Genomic DNA, 24,143 nt, shown 5'->3' with positions numbered 1-24,143 from the left:
TGAAAAATAGGCTGAATTATCCAGTCAATGAGATTAAACAAGTGAAACAAAATGTTTGCTCTGAAGAAATAATTTGTAGACAATTCAAAGCCTTTAGGAAATAAACAAAATAAGAATGTGTAGTAAATTTAGAAAACACTGCAAATTCTAGAAATGGGAAATAACAGAAAATAACGATCAGTAACCACACACAGACATGAAGTGCATGGTCAAAGGCTTTAATGTCCTGAAACCTCCATTCTTCTGGCCCAGATCCAAGGCTGGAATTGAGGAAGGAGATTATGGGAAACTATGGAGGGAGTTACCAGGTTGGAGGCAGGCCAGCCTGAGCAGTCCAGTGAGGTCCCCCACCTGCATTACCGTGTTCCACCACATACTACACTACTCAGCACGTCAAACAGTGCCTATGGAGAACAAAAGAAAGGTCACTGATCGGAAAAATGAATCATGTTTTCCTCTCCATGTTTGTTGCTAGACTGGCTGTGTATTTATGGGATTCTAGTGTTCACAGTAAATGATCATTTTTGCTATACAAGATGTCCAAATTTAATGCTGGGTGGAATATCAAACCTGCCTGTTCAGGCCCAGAGATGGCTCTCTGTGTTTACTCCATCCCTGCCTTAGGCATGCCTCAACTTTGTACATATTCATGATCAACCATGGAATAGTTTATTGGAAGCAATTTTTTTTGAATGAAATGATCATGTAGTAACAGTGCCTGAATAGGTGCAGCTATCAACCAACTAATTCATTGGTCATGAAGTCTGGGGGTATTTGAGTAATCCTTTTATTTATTTACCTAAGCTTCACAGCTTCTTTGGACCAGTTTACCTTAGTTTTCTCAACAGTGTTGTCTTGGCCTTTGAATCTTGAGTGCTTCTCAAACTATTATTCATCATCTGGGTAGTTGCATCATCTCTGCATGAAGGAAACAGATTGGACAATAAAAGAAAGGTCAATCTTGACCTATCTATATCTTCGTTGGATTAAAACAGATTCAGATATGACAATCTGAGAGGACAGAGAGGTGAAGAAGGATGCAACATCAACTAAAATCCTTTTTCTTACAAATTATTAAAGTAGATAAAATCATGAGGGGTAAATTATCAGCTAGATCATCAGACACTTTTCCTCTTATTAGCGGCATCTAAAGCTAAACAGCTTTAGATCAGAGTAAAGAGCAAGAGGGGATCTGGAGGAAGAATTTTTCTACCAGTAAGTGGTTAACTTGTGAACCGTTCTACCTGAGAGAGTGGTGGAGGCTGGTACTCTCACAAGAATCTAGACACACACTTGAATCACCAAGGTATTGTCGGCTGGTAAAAAGGGATTAGTATCGATGGGTACTTGATGACCAGCAGGAAGGCTTTGGGCCACAGTCCCCATTTCTGGGCAACACAATACCATGACTTGGATTTCTATAACAATTGGACTCTACTTTGAATTTAAAATGTTTAAGTACCTTGCTTCAAAAAGAGTTATTCTTCTCACCTTCACTCATATTGGTTGGTTAAATGTTGGAATACGTTTAAAGGTCATCATTGCAAAGTTTGCTCCTGCTTCATTTTGGCAATTCAGATGAGTTTGAATTTGAAGGCCTGAACTTGACCAAATCAAAAGCAGTTAAAGCTATTGAATCACTATGACCACGAAGGTTTATTTGAAAAGATGACTGACAACAAGAACGTAGTGCAGCACAGGAACAGTATGATGTCTCTGCTGGACATCAGACCAAATTAAAACAAATCTCTGCTCCTTGCACATAATACATATCCCTCAAGGTTAGAATTTGTGGTTCTTCCTGAAACATTAGAACAATTCTATTATCCACTACCATCAAACTTGAATTTTACCTGGTCATTCATACAATCCATTGCTTCAAATACAAACTGACAGACACACAAAGCAAATGCCAAAAACTCTGGCAAAAGCTCCAGGAGAAGTCACAATGTAGTTGGAAAATTATTTTCCCTGACACCAGAAATGATTTAGTTAGCGAGTGGAGGTGTAAAAGGAGTTTAAAAACCAGGATTCAAATTGGATTGCAAGTGATTGCAGCTCGATTAAAATGATTCCCTTCTCTGCAGAATTTCTTACCTGCCGTCGGGGCCTCCACGGTGTTCTGAAAACTTAATTAATACTCTCTGACGACATTTCAGGCTGTGGAAATTAATTAACATAAAATAAAAATTAGAAGCCAGTCATGGCTAAACTTGGTCAGCACACGTAGGAGGGAGAACGCTGCCGCGGCCCATGCCACATTCCTTCGCATTGCTCATTGATCAGATCTTACAGATGACAACTGGCGGCCGAAAAAAAAAATAAAATTAAATTAAAAAAATAATAATAATAATTTAATGCACGTTATTTAACCTTTTGCGATTGAGGTCTATGGATGTGATTTCCCCCATCAAGGGATTATACAAAAACTACAGAAGCTGAGATCTTGAGAAAACAAGCTGCTGGATGAACTCAGTAGGCCAGACAATATCTATGGGTTGAAATGGTCAGTCAACGTTTCGGGTTGGGACCCTCTGGACTCGTTAAAGGGTTGCAACCCAAAACACTGACTGGTTATTTCTACCCGTGGACGTTGCCTAACCCACTGAGTCCCTCCAGCATCTTTCTCAATGAAGCAGGGCGTGCTAACCTAAGTGATGATCCTTTAATTTGGTTTAGAGTATGAACCACCCACACATGAACTTGATCCTATTAGAAAGATTGCTACAGTTATTCTGTTGGATTATTTGTATGAAGACAACTGCTATGCCAGGACATAAGGCAATGTACCAATAACATCTTTTGTTATCTCCTGAGGGAACCTAAGGCATAGCTTTATCACTGTCACCGAAATTGTGATTCATCATAATTCCTTTCCATTTAATCCTTTCCCCAAAGCCCCCCTGCCTCACTCCCCTATGATTCTACATGAGCAATAAACCAGTGGTATAGACACATAAGTCAATTTTATTGTCACCTGATTGTTTAAGTACAACCTGACGGAACAGTGTTCTCCGGTCCTCGGTGCAAAACACGCAGACACACAACCAGACATGACACACATACAGACAAATAATACCTATGCAGGACAAGTATTTATCTATAAAAATAAATAAAAAGAGGTGCTCCACCACTTACAATGGTCTGATTTATGGTTTTTCAGTTACGATGGTTCAAATCTCTTTTGAACTCCGATCTGTTCCCGCGCTTGCAATATGCGGCGCACTACTCTCTTGTGATGCTGGGCAATGGCAGCATCGTGCAAGAGTATCGTACAGCATACTCTTTCGTGGTGCTGACTCAACTACGCTCGCAGTCTTTGCAGCGATCATGCAAGTGAGTGTACTGTAAACAACCCATCATGTCCACTAAACACCCATGTGTGTCTCCTCACCTTCCAGCAATTAATTTAAGTTCAATGCTTCCAGCTGTGTGCATTAATGGATTTTTCAGTGTGGAATAAAGGTATTCAAAATTTAATTCTAAAAAAATGGTAGGTGTGGTATTCTTTTTCGAACTTCAATTTTTTTCCAATCCCATTGTAAGTTGAGGAGCACCTGCATTGTTTTGTACATATGAGAGTCTTGGATGGTTCATGTGAACAGTTCCTTTGGTCATTCATTATTCTCACTGCTCGTGGGAAGCTGTTCCTCAGCCTGGTGGTGCTGGCTCCGATACTCCTGCATCTCTTCCCCAATGGAAGCAGCCGAAGGTTGCTGTGTGCAGGGTGGTAGGGGTCCTCAATGATTTTGCGTGCCCTCTTCAGACAATGATCTCAAGTCTTTGGTGGGGGGGGGGGGGGGAGGGGGAGCAATTAGTTAGCTGTGCTCCTTTTCATCAAATCCGGTTGAATCATCAATGAATAAATGCAACTCATCTCTTCTGTACTAGACCTGACCAACATCACTCCCACACGGCCTACCACCTTCAACAAACCTACTATGTGCTTGGCTCTGAATGGCACTGCCACATGAGGAAATGATAGGGTGGAAACAAGCTGATCAGTCTAACCAGGATGAGCGAGCATTCATTCCCCACTATGACCAAATCTCAGTATAGTTTAAGACATGTCAGACACTGGGGCAGTAATTCGGACACTAAAAATCTGCCCTGATGCATTTGGGAGGCACCAGTGTCCATGTATAACACTCATTCTTGATTTCAGAAAGGAGTCCTACTCTTCACTGCAAGTGCACAGGCGACTGTCAATGCTATGAACACAACCTGCTGGAGGAACGAGTGGGTCGAGCAGCATCAGTGGGTGAGAAAGGATGGTCGTCACTTTGAGCAGAAACTCTTCATCCAGACTTCAATTCAAAACATTAACTATTCTTCTTCTCCCGCTGATGCTGCTTGACCCACTGAGTTCGCCAACCGGAGTGATCAAAGGTCATCAGTGACCTTGTTCTTAGTGTACCCATCAACTACACATGGCACGGCAGAGTGTCAGAGATATAGCAAAAGAAGTCGCCCTTGTTTGTGAGATGGCTGCTCACCATCAAAAGCAGTGAGTTGACAAAGGCTGAGCTTAGTGTTTGTGTGTTGTATTTTGGATGGCTAACCTCAAATGATGGCGCAAGGTGGAGAAAGAATGTATGCTCTCAAAATTGTTGAGAGCAGTTTGCTGATTAAAGTCATAGCTATAGCTGGTGTTTGTGGAGTTCTACTCTACATGAGAGATCTCAATTAATGGTGCAAGACAGAGAAAGAAGCAAGTTTGTATAGTCTCATTCACGGTATTAAAAAAATTGCTGTTTAAGGCATAGCTGTGGCAGATTTTTGTGGAGATTAATTCTGCATGAATAACCACAATCCTTGGAGGTGGGGTAAGGAAGGAGGAATAATAAAGAAATGGGGAGAACATAAAACCATGATAAGGTAGGAGCAGGTGAAGGCCACTCAGTCCCACAATATGGTCGCGACTGATCCGTCTCATCTCCTCTTCTGTGCCCGTTCTCCAAAACCTTCACTTCCCCCATATTTCAAAAACACTACTCACAATCTCTTTAAATCCTCCCAATGATCCAGCCTCCACATTCCTCCAGGTCAGAGAATTCAAAAGATTGGCCAGTCTCTGTGTGAAATTCCTTTGCAACTCCATTTTAAGTGACTGCCCACTAATATTGTTCCCTCATTCAAGACCACCAGTGGAAATATCTCAACATCTACCCTGTCAAACCCCACTCAGGGTTCAATAAGATCACCTCTCACTCCTTCAAACAAATAATACTGATCTAATTTCTTCAGTCACTTGTGAGAGCATAACTCTCTCATCTCAGTGAGGCCAGGGCACCAACTACAGTGTTACAACTATCGACTTAACCATATAACCACTTACAGCACAGAACAGGCCAGTTCGGCCCTACTAGTCCATGCCGGGGCTTTTAACTTTTAATGATTATCTGAATCAGCATCCCATCCATAGTTTTATCGTTAGCAGAGTGTGGTTGCAAGGTTGTCTGCAGTAATCAAAATCATTTTTGGGTTGCATTGATGGTTCACGCCCAAGTGGCTGGAGATGGGGATAACTCCAGCATTATAGTCGGTTGACGTGAGTAAGAGGTTTCCTACATTACATCAGCTAGCCTCGTATTCATTGTTAAAATGTGACACATCAACGGAATGGAGTCATGTGTAGGCTGTGTTGGGCAACAATGATAGGCTTTCTTCTCTAGTGGATTTTGGTGAACCATCTGAGATTTTAAGGAAATCTAATAATTCAGGATTACTTTCCCTAATATTAGCAGCATTATTTTCAGAATTTTACATTATATGCAGATTCTCCATTTAAATATAGTGGGATATGCCTCTGCATCATTATCTTAGAGCACAACAGAATGAATGTGTGAAAGATGAAATAAAACAGAATGCTTGGTATATTTATCAGGTCTGGCAGCTTGTAAGGAAGGAGAAAGATTACAGTCTCATTATTTTTCTTTGGAAATGTAAAACATTAAGAGATACACAGGCTTTATGCAATAGGGACATTTTCATTCTCTTCCTAATGCATAATCTGATCTCCCATTCAAAATGCCGCACTCTGTTTCCAATGAACTTCAAGCTCATTTCCATCAGGCACTTCATTACTTTGTGGACTCATAACCATTGTTTCTATGTTTTAGAGAGCAACTGTTGATAATGACTGATATTCCCATTTGCAATTTCCTTTTAACATCCAATGAATTCTTTTCCTTACTTCTACCTCCATCCTATCCTTTTGATTCCCCCCCCCCTCCAAATTTTCACTTAAATCCAATTGCTAATCTGATTTCAATAAAACACCAGCCTGAAACATTAAACGGGAAGGTCTGCGGATACTGTGATTGTAGTGCAATACACAAAGTGCTGGAGAAACTCAGCAGGTCATGAATTAATGATATATTAACTCAGTTCACTTTCTCCACAGATGCTACCTGACCTATTTCTAACGAAGGCTAGTTGTGCTGTATGTAGGATCAGCATGATGCTCTCGGGACACTTCACCAGGGGCACCTGGACATCATTTTATTTAATGTCTCCACTGATATTACCATCTCTCTGCCTAATCCGAGGGACAAATGAATTCGCTATTGATTCCTTGGGGCAATGAGATTAGATTGGGTGGGGGAAAAGTGTGTAGACATGACAAAAGAGATATCATGACGTGATTCAAAACCAACTCCAAATGATTGGATAGTGTAACTAATCCAACATACAAACCCATGGAATTTGAAGCCTTCTTCAAATGGAATGTGGGCTGTTGGCTCATTTTATTCCTTTTAAAATTATAGGGCTGCACAGTTTGGGTAGTGGTTAGCCCCAAGCTATTCCAGCGCCAGCAACTCGGCTTCAAATCCAGCGCTGTCTGTAAGGAATTGTATGTTCTCCCCATGTCCACATGGGTTTCCTCTGGGTGCTCCGGTTTCTTCCCACATTCCAAAGACGTACAGGGTTAAAAGGTGTAGTTGGGTGTTGTGGGCTTGTGGACCAGAAGGGTCTGTTACTGTTTTTATATTTTGACCTGAATATGGCTGTTGTAACTCTAACCCTCAGTTTGTGCTTTACAAACTGCTCCTCACTAATTCCATTGGAAAAAAGATATTCTTGCTTACCTTGCTTTGATTTCCAACACATTGGAGTATTTCCTCAGGACTTTTACCAAGCAGAGAACACCATTTTCAGAGAAGCCATTGTTGCTGAGACTAGGATAGATAGGATTTTAAAAAGGGTGAAAATGAGCACATTTTGTTCCTCAAGACAACGCTGACCAAAGCCCAACTGAAACAATGAATGGTGGTCACCAATGAGCTTTTCTAATGTGTTTATAGAACCTGAACCACTTTGATTTGATGGTATCCTAGAATCGAAATGACAAACGTTCCTATGAATATTCCAGTTCAACCTGCTGCTCGCTCTGCTTTATTCATTCGTAATGTGACTCATGTTGTCCTTCTTGCAGGAACAACTTCATAATCTGTGTGCAATGTGACACCAACAATGTTATATGAAATAGGTGAAGAAATTACTTTATTAAATTGTCCATTAATCCATCGGTCTGAATTTCAAATGTGTGAGAAGCTCTTCAATATGTGTGCTGACATTCTGCTTGGAAACTCTCTCAGGCGTCCTGGAATTCACTCTGTAACTGCAATTGTGTGCACAACATGTAGGTTTATTGTTACCAGCTAATATACCAAGAGTTGCCTGCACTCCTGATTATTAACAACCAAAGAATTACAAACTTACTTAATTGATTTGGAAATATGAAACTCTGGAAGGAATTCAACAAGTCTTCTTAAACCATGGTCTTCCAATTTGTTGTCAGACAAACTAAAGAAAAACATAAGAAGTTGATAATTCTGAAAGAAATTTCTGTAGACTTATAGGTATGATCTCACAAAGCTCACATCAATTCATAGGAGTGGTCTAACATGGCCTCATATAATTACAGATGTTGTCACACCAAAGCCCTGTATGATTACATATGTTGTCTCATCAAGACCTCATTTTATTTACAGATATGGTTCTCTTCAGGACTCCATATTACAGGTCTGGGCTGACATGGACCGTGTATAATAACAGCTGTGGGCTCAGCAAGACCCCATATAATAACAGATATGGTTCTCTTCAGGACTCCATATTACAGGTGTGGGCTGACCTGGACCCTGTATAATAACAGCTGTGGGCTCAGCAAGACCCCATATAATAACAGCTATGGTCTCAGCAAAGCCTTTAGTTAATTGAAGTTTTCCCTTCCTTCTTCAGTCAAAATCCCTTGCCCTCGTTCCTTTGAACTAATTTACATACAGTTGCACTGGAGGCAGTCATTACAAAGGATCTTTCAAAGCCAAGCCAGGAGCATCACATGTAAATAGCAGCACCTACAGCCTAGATATATGACTGAAAGGCATTACTAAGCATTAACCACACTGCCCTCCCACCTGAGGTTATGCGGCATTGTTCAACCCTCTACAGCATTCCACTATCAATGGGCCTTCATAGCCCTGCCACATCCAATGGCAGCAATGTTAGCCTCACCTGGTGACTGGGAATAGTGAGAAAGAGGCATTCATCAGAGGGAGCTCTTTTTTTCTGCTGAGTTGCAAGGTGTAAACTACCTCAGTGGTTTTCAAGTCAAAAATGTTTTGTTTTCCATATTTACATAGAGCGTAGGTGACCATCCAGTCAATATCAGCTCACATTGCCCTATTATTTTTAGCTATAACCCACTCCTGTTAATTTCCCGGATTCCACTACTCCCTTACACATTAGAAACAATTCACAGTGACCAGTTCACCACCAACCTGCATGTCTGTGGGATATGGCAGGAAACCAGTGAACCTGGCAGAAACCTACATAACCACAAGGAGAACGTACAAACTTCACACAAAGCCCAACAGAAGACAGGATGGAACCCGGGTCACTGGCATGGCAAGGCAGCACCTTGACTACCTATGCCACTGAGTCACCCTTAAGACAAACTGGATATTTTCTGGCTAACACTGGTCGGCCCAAACTGACTTCCTAGACTTCAGGTATGATGAATAAGACTCCCTGACAGCTGCCCAGAAATTTTTTTTATAATTTTTTATTTTTCACACTATGAACCATATCAACCAAAATATGTACAAACATTTCTCATTAAATTTACACAGTAGTCTTTTCTCCCCCTTTTTTCCCCCCTTTCCCTCCCTCCCCTCTACCCACCACCCTCCAAAACCCATAAATATTCAACATATACAATACAATAAAACCATAAAACAATATTTTCACACAAAGGAAAATAATCAAGAAAAATGTGTCATCTATTTATTACAAACTGAATCTAGTCATTTTGTCTTCTTATCATTTTCATTCTCATTTTAGGGGATGGAGGTCATAAGCAAGCTCTCTCTGATATGTTCCATGTATGGTTCCCAAATCTGTTCAAACATTGTGACTTTATTTTTTAAATTATATGTTATTTTTTCCATTCGAATACGTTTATTCATTTCCATATACCAATGCTGTATACTCGTGCTCTCTTCCATTTTCCAAGTTGACATTATACATTTTTTTGCTATCGCTAAGGCTATCATAATGAATTTTTATTGCACTTTATCCAATTGGAGTCCTAATTCTCTACTTCTTATGTTACTTAAAAGAAAGATCTGGTTTTTTTTGGCATGTTATTTTTTGTAATTTTATTTAGTATCTGATTTAGTTCTTCCCAAAACGTATTTACTTTCGTACATGCCCAAATTGCATGAAATGTTGTTCCCATTTCCTTCTTACAGCAAAAACATCTATCTGTTGAATCCCATTTTTTAAACCCTCTTTTCAATTTTCTTCAGCATGATGTTGAACCAAGCCATGAAAGACCTCAACAATAAAGACGCTGTTTACATCCGGTACCGCACGGATGGCAGTCTCTTCAATCTGAGGCGCCTGCAAGCTCACACCAAGACACAAGAGCAACTTGTCCATGAACTACTCTTTGCAGACGATGCCGCTTTAGTTGCCCATTCAGAGCCAGCTCTTCAGCGCTTGACGTCCTGTTTTGCGGAAACTGCCAAAATGTTTGGCCTGGAAGTCAGCCTGAAGAAAACTGAGGTCCTCCATCAGCCAGCTCCCCACCATGACTACCAGCCCCCCCACATCTCCATCGGGCACACAAAACTCAAAACGGTCAACCAGTTTACCTATCTCGGCTGCACCATTTCATCAGATGCAAGGATCGACAACGAGATAGACAACAGACTCGCCAAAGCAAATAGCACCTTTGGAAGACTACACAAAAGAGTCTGGAAAAACAACCAACTGAAAAACCTCATAAAGATAAGTGTATACAGAGCCATTGTCATACCCACACTCCTGTTCAGATCCGAATCATGGGTCCTCTACCGGCATCACCTACGGCTCCTAGAACGCTTCCACCAGCGTTGTCTCCATTCCATCCTCAACATTCATTGGAGCGACTTCATCCCTAACATCGAACTACTCGAGATGGCAGAGGCCGACAGCATCGAATCCACGCTGTTGAAGATCCAACTGCGCTGGGTAGGTCACATCTCCAGAATGGAGGACCATCGCCTTCCCAAGATCGTGTTATATGGCGAGCCATCCACTGGCCATCGTGCCAGAGGTGCACCAAAGAAGAGGTACAAGGACTGCCTAAAGAAATCTCTTGGTGCCTGCCACATTGACCACCGCCAGTGGGCTGATATCGCCTCAAACCGTGCATCTTGGTGCCTCACAGTTCGGCGGGCAGCAACCTCCTTTGAAGAAGACCGCAGAACCCACCTCACTGACAAAAGACAAAGGAGGAAAAACCCAACACCCAACCCCAACCAACCAATTTTCCCCTGCAACCGGTGCAACCGTGTCTGCCTGTCCCGCATTGGACTTGTCAGCCACAAACGAGCCTGCAGCTGACGTGGACATTTACGCCCTCCATAAATCTTCGTCCACGAAGCCAAGCCAAAGATATTTCCAGAACATAACTTTTCCCATACTTCATTTTTTATCTTTATGTTTAAATCCTTTTCCCACTTCTGTTTAGGTTTATAGTTTATTTCATCATTTTCCTTATCTTGCAACTTAATGTACACGTTGGTTATAAATCTTTTGATTATCATTGTGTCTGTAATCACGTACTCAAAGCTGCTTCCTTCAGGTAATCTCAAGCTGTTTCCCAATTTATCCTTTCAATAAGCTTTCAGTTGATGATATGCAAGCATTTTTACCAAGAGTTAGTCCATATTTGTACTTCAACTGTTCAAATGTTAATAAATTATTTCCCAAAAAACAATTTTCTATTCTTTTGATTCCTTTTCTCTCCCATTCTCTAAAGGAAATGTTATCTATTGTAAAAGGGATTAGCGGATTTTGCGTCAATAGTAATTTTGGTATTTGATAATTCATTTATTTCAGTTCTAAGTGGATCTTCTTCCATGTATTAAGTAAATGATGCAGTTCTGGTGAGTTTTTAAATTGCACCAGCTTTTCATCCCACTTATAAAGTATATGTTCTGGTACCTTTTTCTCTATTTTATTTAGTTCTATCTTAGTCCAGTCTGGTTTTTCCTTTGTCTGGTAAAAATCTGATAAATACTTCAATTGTGCAGCTCTATAATAATTTCTAAAATTTGGTAACTGTAAACCACCTTGATTATACTTCTCTACTAATTTATCTAATGCTACCCTTGGATTCCTCCCTTTCCACAAGAATTTCCTTATTATTCTCTTTAGTTCCTTAAAGAATTTTTCTGTTAAGGAAATTGGTAGTGTTTGAAATAAGTATTGTATCATTGGGAACACGTTCATTTCAATGCAGTTTACCCTTCCTATCAACGTTAGCGGTAATTCTTTTCAATGTTCTAAGTCTTCCCGCAAATTCTTTATTAGTGGCTGATAATTTAGTTTGTACAAGTGGTTTAAGTTATTATCTAACCTGACACCTAGGTATCGGATTGCTTGTGCTTGCCATTTAAATGGTGATTCTTTTTTTAAATTCTGTATAGTCTGCGTTACTCATTGGCATCACTTCACTTTTATTTGCATTGATCTTGTACCCCGATATTTCTCCATATTCCTTCAATTTCTTATGTAATTCTTTTACTGATACCTCTGGTTCTGTTAGGTATACTATGTCATCTGCAAATAAGCTGATTTTATACTCCTTCTCCTTTATTTTTATCCCTTTTATTTTATTTTCTATTCTTATCAGTTCTGCCAAAGGTTCTATTGCTAAGGCGAACAATGAGGAGAATAGTGGACATCCCTGTCTAGTTGACCTACTTAATTTAAAGTGACTCGATACATATCCATTTACTGTTACCTTCGCCAACAGTCCATTATACAATGCTTTAATCCAATTTATATATTTTTCTGGTAGATTAAACTTCTGTAATACTTTAAATAAGTAATTCCACTCTACTCTGTCAAAGGCTTTTTCTGTGTCTAGAGCAACAACCACTATTGGTTTCTTATTTCCTTGAACTGCGTGGATTAGATTAATAAGTTTGCAGACATTGTCCACTGTTCTTAATAAATCCAGTTTGATCTTGTTTTACTATTTTAGGTACACAATCAGCCAATCTATTTGCTAATAATTTCGATATTATCTTATAGTCTAAGTTAAGCAGAGATATTAGTCTATATGATGCTGGTGTTAGTGGATCCTTCCCCTTCTTTGGTATTACTGTAATTATTGCTGTCTCACATGAATCTGGCAAGTTTTGTGTTTCTTCTATCTGGTTCATTACTTCCATGAGAGGAGGAATTAATAACTCTTTAAATGTTTTATAAAATTCTATTGGAAATCCATCCTCTCCAGGCATTATATTGTTCGGCAGCTTTTTTAATATATCCTGTACTTCCTCTATTTCAAATGGTTTTATTAGTTTATTTTGTTCCTCTTCTTGCAATTTTGGCAGTTCAATTTTATCTGAAAAGTTCTCTATTTTATCATCTTTCCCCTCATTCTCAGTTTGATACAATTGTTCATAAAATTTCTTAAAATTTTCATTAATCTCTGTTGGATTATATGTAATTTAACCATATAACCGTTTACAGCACGGAAACAGGCATGTTGGCCCTTCAAGTCCGTACCGGTTCACTTGAACAACTCCACTAGCTCCTCCGCAAACTCCTGAGGAAGCAGAGGCTTTCTTCATGATGCCACCGGTGCGCTGGTTGTCGTGTATCTCAAAAATTTTACTAAGATTTTTGATATGTCTGTGGCTTTGGAGCAAAGTAGTCTTTGGTGGTTGAGCCTGCAGTATACATCCTTTGAGAACAATTAGGATTTTAATACTGTACAAGACTAATGTGAACTAAGAGTTAAGCATTTAAATTAGATCTGGCCTATGAGAACATTGGCTATTTCAAATGTGAAAAAAATTCACCTGCTTTGACAGGTATTGAATTGATATAAGCATTAGGTCAAAGAACACCAATATTTAAAAAGTCATTACAGTTTGTATTGGACCAAAGTTATAAACATTAACACTGTGCAATAACAATGTTAAAAATAGCAACTAAAATGTTTTAATCAGTACACTTTTTTTATTGTACAAGAAGGAAATTTATACTGAAAAAGTTTTTTGAAAACCAGCAGTAAGAAAACACTTTGTTTTGCACAACTATAAGTGGTTGGGGACCAAAATCCACTGCCATGATTGGGTGCCGGTGATATTCAAAAAGCCAAGTGAACAGTTGTTAGAGATGAATTTGCAAAGTTAGTGGATGGTGGTGGGGTGCAGGGAAGTAAGTTAAGCTGGATTCCACAAACAATTTCCTGCTACATTATAATTTGCAATTCTGTTGTTACCAATCAATCTCCCAGCAACTCCCACATTTGTATTCTAGTTTGTTTGTCCTTTTTCCTTGATGCCAGTATCGTTCTTTTAGCTTGTTCTGTTTTAAGTTGCCAGGCTAATATTTTATGTGTTTTTACTCCCAGTTCATAATACTTCTGCTTTGTTTTCATTATGTTCTTCTCCACCTTGTAATGTTTCATATTTAATTTTTTTTGTCTGCTAATTCTCTCCTTTTCGTTATATCATCCCTTTTTACTAATTCCTTTTCTGTACTTACCATCTCCCTTTCGATCTGCTCTATTTCCCGATTGTAGGATGCTTTAAAAGCATATTTGCATGGTCAAATTATTAGTTATTCCACAAAAGTAAAAAAACAGTATCTGGCGGAAATTTTAGCATTGGAGAAACAAATCAATGAGTTGAATGAATATTGCTGTGGAAAATTCAACTGATGCCCCCCAAATAAAATCACTGGATTCTTCACATTCACCCCAATCTTATCTCCAGTGACGAGCACCTGTGGATTCTAGGCCCCTGTGCTGACTTGCAGTAGCCATTATAGCCTTTCCTTCAGCTCTCCCAATAAATGATGTAGACTATTCAAGATACAAGGAGGGCAAATTGAATAAGGATCAACAAGCCTTGAGTGAGGCCCCACTTACTCTCTTGGGGGCAAGATACCAATGCAGTTTTGTGTAAGGGCAGAGTCACTCTTCTGCGTATCTTGCCTGATTCTCTTCGATTTTTCAAAACAAAAATTATCATTAAACCATTGTTGTGTGTCGGAGATGGCTGTGTACAAAATGGTTGCTAAATTTTCTACATTGTTCCTAGATTCCACTCAGGACCAGTGCTATCATTAGGCCAACTAAGCAGCCACCTAAGGGACAGATCTCAGAGGGGCACTGTTGAAGAGAGCAAATTGTACCCCACATTTCAGGTAGGCCAAGGAGAGGATTCAGAGTCAGTGTCAGGAGCTCTGATGTGCCATGGGGAGTTTTATGTAATCCTAAATGTGTATTTGGCTGTTTGAATAAGTGAGATATTTACATTTACTGTTCCAATAATTCTAACATTGGTTTGATCAATTTGTTAACACTTCATAAGAAAAGTCGGTCGGTCCATGACTAGCCCCTTTTTAGAGGATCATAATTTATGAGAAGAGGAACCAAGTAGATTTGAGACCAAGATGGTCCAGGGTAACTCGTTATGGACAGCTCAGGACAGGTACTAATAGCAGAATAACTATCAATATTCATAGTTGAGAAATAACAATATATAAATTCTTAAAAGAAACCAACTCAGAAATTACTCCATGCTATTTTATATTAAAGATCTTGTTTATCGTAGCAGTCAAAGTTTCATAGAACACGAACTTCAAAAGGCAGCCGAACAGAACAGCATTTTTGAATTTCTGTGTGTAAAGCCATACTGAAATTAAATAGTTACATTTTGCTCATGGTTCTTTATCAATGTATTACAAGTTTTTACAGTTGTTGTTGTGTAATGTGGAGATACTCTCCTTCCAGGCAGTTCTTAAAGAGACATGTAATCAGGTTTATTATTGCTCTAGTTGATGCCATCCCACAGTGGTGTAATTAATAGAGCTACTGCCTCACAACTCCAGCCATCTGGTTTCTGCCCTGAACTCTGGCCCTGTCTGTGTGCAGTTTGCACATTCTCCCTGTGATCTTCAATTTCCTCTCGATTCTCAAAGATGTGGCAGGTAGATTATTGGCCATCGCTGTAGCGTGTAAGTGATTGTAGAATCTGGGGGGAAACAGTAGAAATGTTGGGAAAATAAAAAAAGGGAATAGCATAGATTTGTAAACATGGTTATGGGAAAGTCAGAGAAAACTTGATGGGCCAAAGGGACCTTTCCATACTGCATAATTCTTGTGGTACAAAATGGACACTGGAAGGTATATAGACAAAGGTGTGTGAAGTGAAAGGTTTTAACGTTGTGTTGCCCTTGACAGAGGTCTGCATTCTACCAAATGCCCTTTAGTTCTAAATGATTTAAGTGCCAAAATATTTCTTTTGTATTTGAGAAAGATAATCAAAGATTGATGCATAACTTATTCTTGCAATTTAAAATAAATTTACCAGATTCAAGTTTTGTGCTTTTCGTTTATTCTACAAAACATGTTTTTGAAAAATTGAATTTGGCAATTTTTTTGGGGGGGGCGGTGTGAAAGTTGTTGGCCTTGCCTAGAGTGCAAAATAGTCTGGCACTGGCCCTGACTCCACTTCAAAATTGTGCCATTGTCCTCAACACCAGGAGCCCACAAAGATGTGTACGCAGCCTTAAACTATATCTCCATACACCCACAACTGTGTGGGGCCAAACACTGCTCCAACTCACCATTGTCGAATGGAGGATCTCTAACAATGTCTAGTCAGAATACAGAAGGGAGATAGAGGGGCCAGTAGCTTGGTGCCAGGGTACCCTCTCCCTCTCTATCAGCAAGACAGGTTCTGCTCTTCTCTGCACATTTGCTTGTTTTAATTGGTTTGAACCCATGAGTGCAGGGAAGCTTTTCATTTCAATACATTACAAACAAGTTGTTAGACTTACTCAAGCCATGCCAGATGACAACCATGCTGCAAGATTTGGCTGAGGGACTGCACATGCTGCTCTGTTAGTTTGCACCGCACGACACTGCAAAATAAGGATCATCGTTAGCACAAGCTGAAGAAACACTAACAGTCCTTTTAATATAATTGACAAAGAATTGCTGCAGGAAAGCACCAGGTCAGACAGCATCTCTGGGTAGGAATGGTCACCAGTCAATAGTTTGGTCTGGACCCATTGTCAAGCTGATGAGGAGTGGAATGATAAAGGGGGAAAGAAGCCGGGGAAGGGCCCAGAGGTGTTAGGACATAATGTGTGAGAGGTGGGGAGACAAGTAGAGGGGGAGACCACTGGAAAAGCTCTTTGACATTTTATTCATTAACTTTACTCCACCCTCTCCCTTTTTGTTGTGTGTGGAGGAGATGTGGCCTCCCCGACTGAAACTCATTCAGAAGACACATCACCTGTCAGTATGTGCTGTACTTTTTATTTAATTCAAAATTGTGGATAAGAGTGTCAGTTAAGATTGGGCTTTGGGCACTGGTGGGTGCACACCTTGCCACTGGCTGGTTCAAATCACCTTGAGTCCTTATTGGCTAGAGCCTATATTTAGCACCAGCACAGAGGACATTTGCCCAGTCGTTTTTTATGCAATATACGCCTCCAACAATTTGAGGGTTCTCACCTTGAATTTTACCAGGCTACATTGATGCCACATTTAGACAAAATGCAGCCTTGAAATCAGGAGATATCATTCACTTTACCACTGGAATTCAGCTCTTTGGCTATGTTTGGATCAAGAGGTTTGGAGGCATGTGAGCCCTATAACTGCACAGAGATTGAGTATTCTATCAGTTTGGGGATGAATGTCATGAATGTTCTCTGCTTCGACCTGTGATCAGTGGACACCTTGCTCTCTGAGAGAGGCAATGTGTCACTGCCTGAAACATGCAGCCACTTGATGATGTGCATGTCATTATGGAATAAACAGCAAGGTATGATTTGCTGCTGTTTTAGCTGTGGTGAAGCAGGCTTCACCTTCAGCTGTTGTCAGGTATAAGTGGGTGATTGGGAACACTGTGCAAGATCAGAGGTCAATCAATACGATGTGACATCTCAAGACGCATTCAATGGTTATTTCTGTGTGATCACTGAACTTCCTGAGACACTGCATCTAGTTCCATGCAGTTTGATTTCTGGCAAGGACTACCAGAGGGCTCCCCTCCCACTGCCAGGTGCACTGTGCATCCAGTGGCCCTCTAGGCCCCAAGTAGTTACTCGACTTTTCTCCTCTTCAGCTCCCTCAGAAAGGCCTTTAGTACATCCTTGGTGCATCAAGGAGGCTGCACCCTTTAATACTGCATCGGCCTTGGATGACTTCCAAGTTAAAATATGCTCCACCATACAGTATATGCCTGGTTCTACTGAAACTGCAATGACTCACCCTTGAAGAATTACTGGGTTGCATTAAGTGCTACAGGCATTCAAAAAACCAGTTAAATCATTGGTAGTTAGTGTGTCTGCACAATACTGCCACTCGTACCCTTCTAGGAAGCTAGCCAATTCATCAATATCTGATTTTCTTGTCCAATGTTTAGTAGAGATAGGTACTTGATTGGCTGAAGGGCCTGTCCTATGCTATATGACTCATATTCTATCAGGAGAAGTTAAATAATTTTTCCACTGAACAGTCATTGCAGTTACATGTCGAAAGCTCACCACAGTTCCTTGTAATCAGTGTAATATCTTCTCCACTGGTAACATGCCCAACTCGGGAAACACCCTGTTATTCCTGCTATGAATGCACCTCTTCCGAAGGTACTACCACACATCAAGTGGCAGTCACTGCCATGCGCTAGTCTCCGTCGCTGCTGCTAACAACTCCTTGACATGCGTTTGGAAGGAGTGCTGAGGCTGTGGTCACACCCTTCATTGCTGGTCACTTGTTTCTTTCCTGCTTCTTCTGAATAGCTGAACACACGTGTAGTAAACAAAACTGCTGGAAAGTCCCTACACTGATAATGAAAGCAAAATATTTTTCATTTTCAGTGAGAGGACTTCTGCCCTTATGGAACTCCGCCTACATGCAATAGGGTTCAAAGCTGTAGGAATAAAATGTTCTCAGTCTTAGTTCATAGCATCAATTAGCTTACAATGAATAAACATTGACACTTGTTCTCTTCCAACGCATTACCAGCTTCCAGTCTGCACAAAGAAACAATCTGAAATGCAGTTCAGCAATGCCAGTACTCTTGTGCCATGGCAATGTTGCAACTGTAATACAGTGGGTTATATTGCGATTCCAGACCTTGCCATGAATTTCACTTGCACATGCAGTTACTGCAAACTTCAGCACTCAGCGCTGATCTGGACTAATATTCCGCTTCCCCAGCAGCTAGAGAAACCATAGTGAGACCAGGAAAGGATAAGTCATCTGCCAAAGCAGCTACACCAGGGATGCTGCACTCCCAGGCTTGTCCCCAATCCTCCAGCCATGGGGAATCTGCTGTGGTTAAATGTGATGCTTTGTGAGCATCACTTACTTCATGTCCCCTACCCCAAAGAAGATGAGAGTTTTGGTTGCCACTTTTCCAAAAAGGTCATTTCGCTGGAAGCACCTCAACAAAAATTTTGTGAGTTACAGAAGTGGTGCCTTTACTTTAATGACATGCTCCCATTTTTCAGTCCATTTTCATTTTGTGTAGGACTGTCACTTTAAGAGAACTGATTTAACAATACCTTGCAGGCTTTGGAGTGACTGTGAAATTGACTGCGTTGAAGACAGCATGTTCCTAAATTGGATAAATCTTGCAGGGAGAGAAAATTCAGTTGCAGAGACCACGTGGCTTACAGATTCAAGACTCAGTACACAGCTTTGCCCAGGGGCCATTTTAAGGAGACAGCACAGGAGCAAACAGCTCTTGGAAGAAATACTGTGGATTAGCCTCATGTGTGGTTATAGACAATCTGTCTGATTTCCTCCTGTATGTTATAGAGGAATGAGAAGACCACTCTGAGACCAAAAGAGTGAAGGTCACATTTGTTCGGCTGACCTACGGAAAGGGTTCTGGAAGCTTTGTGAGCATCACTTACTTCATGTCCCCTACGCCAAAGAAGATGAGAGTTTTGGTTGCCACTTTTCCAAAAAGGTCATTTCGCTGGAAGCACCTCAACAAGAGTTTTGTGAGTTACAGACATTCTGTCAACCCCCAGACTCTTTCACCCACTTCATGAACTGCTAATTTCATCTTAAGCCTGCGTGGCGCATCAATCTAAGGCCTGCGTGGATCAACCATCTAAGGCCTGCCTGTCATCATTGAATTTCTGAAACTGAATTTTGAACTGCCTTTCGAGAATTGTGCCTTAAGATGTAGTGGCTTGGGGTTGCGGGTTAAGTTCGATAAGTGTAGAGATTGAATAAGTGTAAATAAACTAGATGTTATATCATTATTAATTAATAATTAAAATATTATTTTAAATAGAACACTGTCTGGGCTCATTTCTATTGCTGCTCTCTGGTACGCAACACCTTGAAATGTTGAGCTTAAAAATTTTGGGCAGTGAGATTAAAGGCAGAGTAGATGGCAGCAGGAGGTCATGTCATGAAACAGCCCGTGACAAATAGAACAGAGGGGCTTGACTGGCAAACATGGCGCTGCTGAAATCGTGAAGGAAGCTTATCCCTTGGGAGTGTTGATATATCTCCCATTCTATCATAGGCAGGGACCTCCACCAATGTCAAAGCAGAGTACCAGCAACCTGTCCACCCTCCCCCACCAGCATCCACAAGACCAAAGAGCTGGTTATAGACTTCCAGAGGAAGCCTGGAGTTCAGTATCCAGTCCACATTAAAGATGCCAAGATAGAGAGAACAGACAGCATGAAGTTCCTGGGATAACCATCTCTGGCGGCTTGTCCTGGTTCACCTTCTTAGTTACTGGTCAATGTGATGGACAAGAACCTCTCCTTCCTCCGGAACCTGTGGTATGTCACCGGCATCCCCTAACAACTTCTACACATATCATCAGAGTAAATCATTGTGTTGTACAGAACTGCTCCTCCCAAGACCACAAGAAACTGCAGAGGATTGTGAACATGGCTCAGGCCACCACAGAGACCTTCTCCCCTCCATCGACTCCCATCTACACCTGCTGCTGCCCTCGAGAAACAGCCAACGTGTTAACAAATGAATCCCATCCTGGCCACCCTCTCTTCACTCCACTCCCGTCAGGCAGACGATTCATGAGTGTGAGATCACACACCACCAGATTCAAGGAGAGTTTATTTCCCAGTGTGGTCAAGCCCCTAAATGAGCCCCAAGATCATAAAATTATGTTTCTTTTGCTCTATACCTGTCGCTGTATCTGTATGATATCTTACTTGTTGTGTAAATATACAAATATTTATATATATTTCTTTTGATTATTTATGTGATCGTTATGTAGTGTGTATAGTATGTTTTTGAGTGTGCACAATGGTCTGGAAAGATGCTGTTTCGTTTGTAAATTAGACGATAATAAACTTGAACTTGAGAACAACTGTTAACACTGCATCTTTTAAACATGGTGATAAACTGGAACTTGTTACACTCCAACTGGAAAGTCAAGTGTGTGTTGTGCATGAAAAGAAGAACTATATTTCTCAGCATGCAATGTGCACAGTTAGGTGGAAACCAGGCATGATGTATTCAAGGGGAGTCGCAAGCATTGCCAGTTATTGTCGGTCAAAGACAGTTGGGAGTCATTGGGGGCGGTGAAAGCAACACAAGGAAAATAAAGTCAGTTAATGGATAAACCCATGTAAAGTAGTTGTTCTTGAAAGAACAAGCATAGCATGGTGTCAGAAGTGTCTGGCTGAGTAAGAGAAGACAATAGTTGTAAGCACAAGTTTAGTCCTCCCACACTGTGCAGTTTACCAGCAATTTAGCCAATAATTGGAAAAATTTAAAACATCGATTCAACATTTATTTAGAGGCTAGTGGAGTGGGCAAGACCAAAGGAAAATGGAAAGTATCTATATTTTTGACATGATGAGTGAAGATGACTCGAACATCTCTAACAGTTTTCAAATTGATGAGGCAGCTTTCACATTGGACACTCTGATGACCAGATTTGTGGGGTATTTTGTTCCAAGTAAAAACATCACATTTGAGAGATTCAAGTTTTTCTCCTGTGATCAGAAACAAGGCTTGAGCTTCAACCAGTACTTAGCCGAGCTTCACCCACTGAGTAAGTCCTGTGAATTTGGAGATTTGAAAAATTCACTCATTGAAGACAAAATAGTTTGTGGAATCCCAGATAATGGAGTTAGAGAAAGAGCGTTGCCTGAAAAAGATTTGACACTGGAAAAAGCTGTGAATAGCTGTAGGGCAACAGAGACCACACAAGCACAAGCTAAGGAGTTGCACAGCAGTGTATGTGATGAAGGCAGATCAGTAGAGGACCAGGAGTTTCCCTGAGCAACAACAAAGCAAAGTGGTAAGATGAAGCAGCAAATGGAGAAGGTGTGGATATAGACACAATCCAAAGGTGTGTCCTGTCTATAGAAAGTCCTGCTTCAAATGAGGGAAGAAGAATCACTTTCCAAGGCAGGAGATACCAAGAGAAAGCTATGCACACTGGATGAGGAAATGGAAGAGTTGTTCGTGGATTCAGTACAGACTGAGATGGAATATTTATTTCAAGCTATTTCCAAAGAATCACTTTTCTCATCACAATCAAAGGAGTCACTTGTACAAACTGCTTCAAGAGAGACACTTAATTGAACTGACACAGATGTTCGAACTTCTGGTCCCATCTTTGATCCATTTTCAGATATGGAAAGTGAGACAGAAGATTCTCCAGGGACTCTTGAGAGCATTAATCGGGATCCATCTTCCAACCAATTTCGCAGGATTGGAGGATTACATGAGGAGTTGGCCATACTATTGATTCTGTCTCTCATAACAATGATGCTCTTCGTTTGGCATAACAAATCCAGACACTGACCAGTGTAATTGATGCACTGAAGGGAGCTATTGGTATAGAAGAATGATATAATTTGGAGGCCTCTAATGCCCAGGACACCATTTCCCAGCTTGAGGATGAAATCAGTCAAGGACATCAGGAGAAGGCCCTGAAAATGCTGGAGGAGATGAAATGGGTAGGGAAACTCTTATCATTGTTCCAAGGACATTGTTACGTACAGAGGTCCACAATGAATTGGCAGCTGACCTGGAAGAAGCTATGGTCAATGCAGTTCTGATAGTGAAGAATCAAGACAAGTCAATAGATCTCTTCATGGTTGAAATTATGGTGATGAAACACAAAATAAAATGAGTAACACACCTTGTGATGGGAAGAGTATTGGATCATGGTGCTTGGCCCCCAGACATTAAAAAAAATGGTGGAAGATGCTTACATACTCATCTGCTACCTTTCACTGGAGTATGAAAAGATGGAAGTAAGTTCTGGATTCTTCTATAAAAGTGCTGATTTTTAAAAAAAATATTGTGCCAGCAGAGAGAAAGTCTATTGAAGAAAGAGATAATAAAATTATAGCACTGAAAAGAAAATTTTTTTGAGATTTCAAAAAAGAAAAGGATTTGAGGTAATTAACCAAGAGTTTTAATCCATTCTTATTGGATGCATTTTCAAAAGACGATATTGTGGCCTTGAGAAGAGCAAAGCTTGCTTGTGGAGGTATTGCTATAAATTCTGTGGAGGGTCTCACCCCCAGAATGCTTGGGCCATGCTGGACTTGTATAGGAGCATACCCTGAGTAAAGAAAAGTTCATATTTGTTGAGCAATGCAACAATCCTTGGTTAGTGACGCTGCTTCTCAAGGATCCAAATAAACACACTTTAACACCAATCAAAGATGCAGTGCATGATGGTCTGTGTGCTGTCAAGAATGGAATTGAGGATGGATGTGTGGCAGGTGTTTTGATCAAACACAAGGCCAACATAAAGGGCAGAGCATAGTTGGGAATGCAAGCATTTGCAGATGTTTTATTGATTATTCCCAAGGTACATGCATAAAATTTAGGATATGGCCCTTAAGAGACACTCATAAAAATTCGGTCAGAATACTCTAAAAACCTTCAACTTGCTGGAGAAGACTTGAACTATCCAGTGAACAGAACAGAAAACAACTTCTGCATCTTCATTGACCTCAGGCACAAGAAGCAGATTCAAAGAAAAGGACAAGTTCTGCTGCAACATTGATATTGTTCAGTGTTTGTGTAACTGGCTGACATTTTGCTGGTGTGAAATTCATCCCGCTCGAACCTCAAAATGAAAAGTGGTACCACTTTAAGAAAGGCCTTGCCTGTTAAATGAAGATATATTTTCTGATTGTTGCAAAACCAATACAGACATGCAATAGCTGTCTAGCCTACTGCATCTTGTACATATTTTGCTTGTTATGTAGACATCGTATTGTGTTTTTTTTGTAAAGGGGAAAGATGTGTAATCATGCATGTAAATAAATACTACATTTACCAGCATGCAATGTGCGCGGTTGGGCAGAAACCAGAAGCGGTGTATATGAGAGAAGTCCGAGCATTATCAGTCATTGTGGGTCAAAGACAGTTGGAAGTTGTTGGGGTTGTTAGAAGCAGCACAAGGGAAATAAAGTTAGTTCATTGATAAACCCATATGAAGTTGTTCTTGAAAGACCAAGCATAACAAAGTGAATCATTGTTTCACCTGGAAAGAGTTTGGGGTGGCTGCATGGTGTCAAGCCAATCATGAAACAATACTGAAAAACCATAGGCATTAAAGTTAGTGTTAAGTGAGACACAGTGA

The 24,143-nt window shown here is 40.5% G+C and overlaps 1 protein-coding gene and 1 pseudogene across 1 annotated transcript in view; one reads left to right on the top strand and one right to left on the bottom strand.

Moving 5' to 3' along the window:
* nlrc5 (NLR family, CARD domain containing 5) overlaps positions 1–24,143 on the bottom strand; it is a 172,583-nt gene that overhangs the window by 100,017 nt on the left and 48,423 nt on the right. Inside the window, exons 12-16 of the mRNA XM_069901371.1 lie at positions 16,360–16,443; positions 7,726–7,809; positions 7,092–7,181; positions 2,098–2,160; positions 832–918 (exon numbers count right to left, since the gene is read on the bottom strand). Of these exons, the coding sequence (XP_069757472.1) occupies positions 832–918; positions 2,098–2,160; positions 7,092–7,181; positions 7,726–7,809; positions 16,360–16,443 (408 nt within the window). The remainder of the gene's footprint in view (positions 1–831; positions 919–2,097; positions 2,161–7,091; positions 7,182–7,725; positions 7,810–16,359; positions 16,444–24,143) is intronic.
* Positions 22,465–23,561, top strand: LOC138744066 (T-complex protein 1 subunit zeta pseudogene; annotated as a pseudogene).

The sequence above is a fragment of the Narcine bancroftii genome, chromosome 10 (genome assembly GCF_036971445.1).
Source record: "Narcine bancroftii isolate sNarBan1 chromosome 10, sNarBan1.hap1, whole genome shotgun sequence".
In the NCBI taxonomy this organism is placed as follows: Eukaryota; Metazoa; Chordata; class Chondrichthyes; order Torpediniformes; family Narcinidae; genus Narcine; species Narcine bancroftii.
Note: the sequence above shows the minus strand (reverse complement) of the source record. Positions and strands in the feature narration are given on the sequence as shown.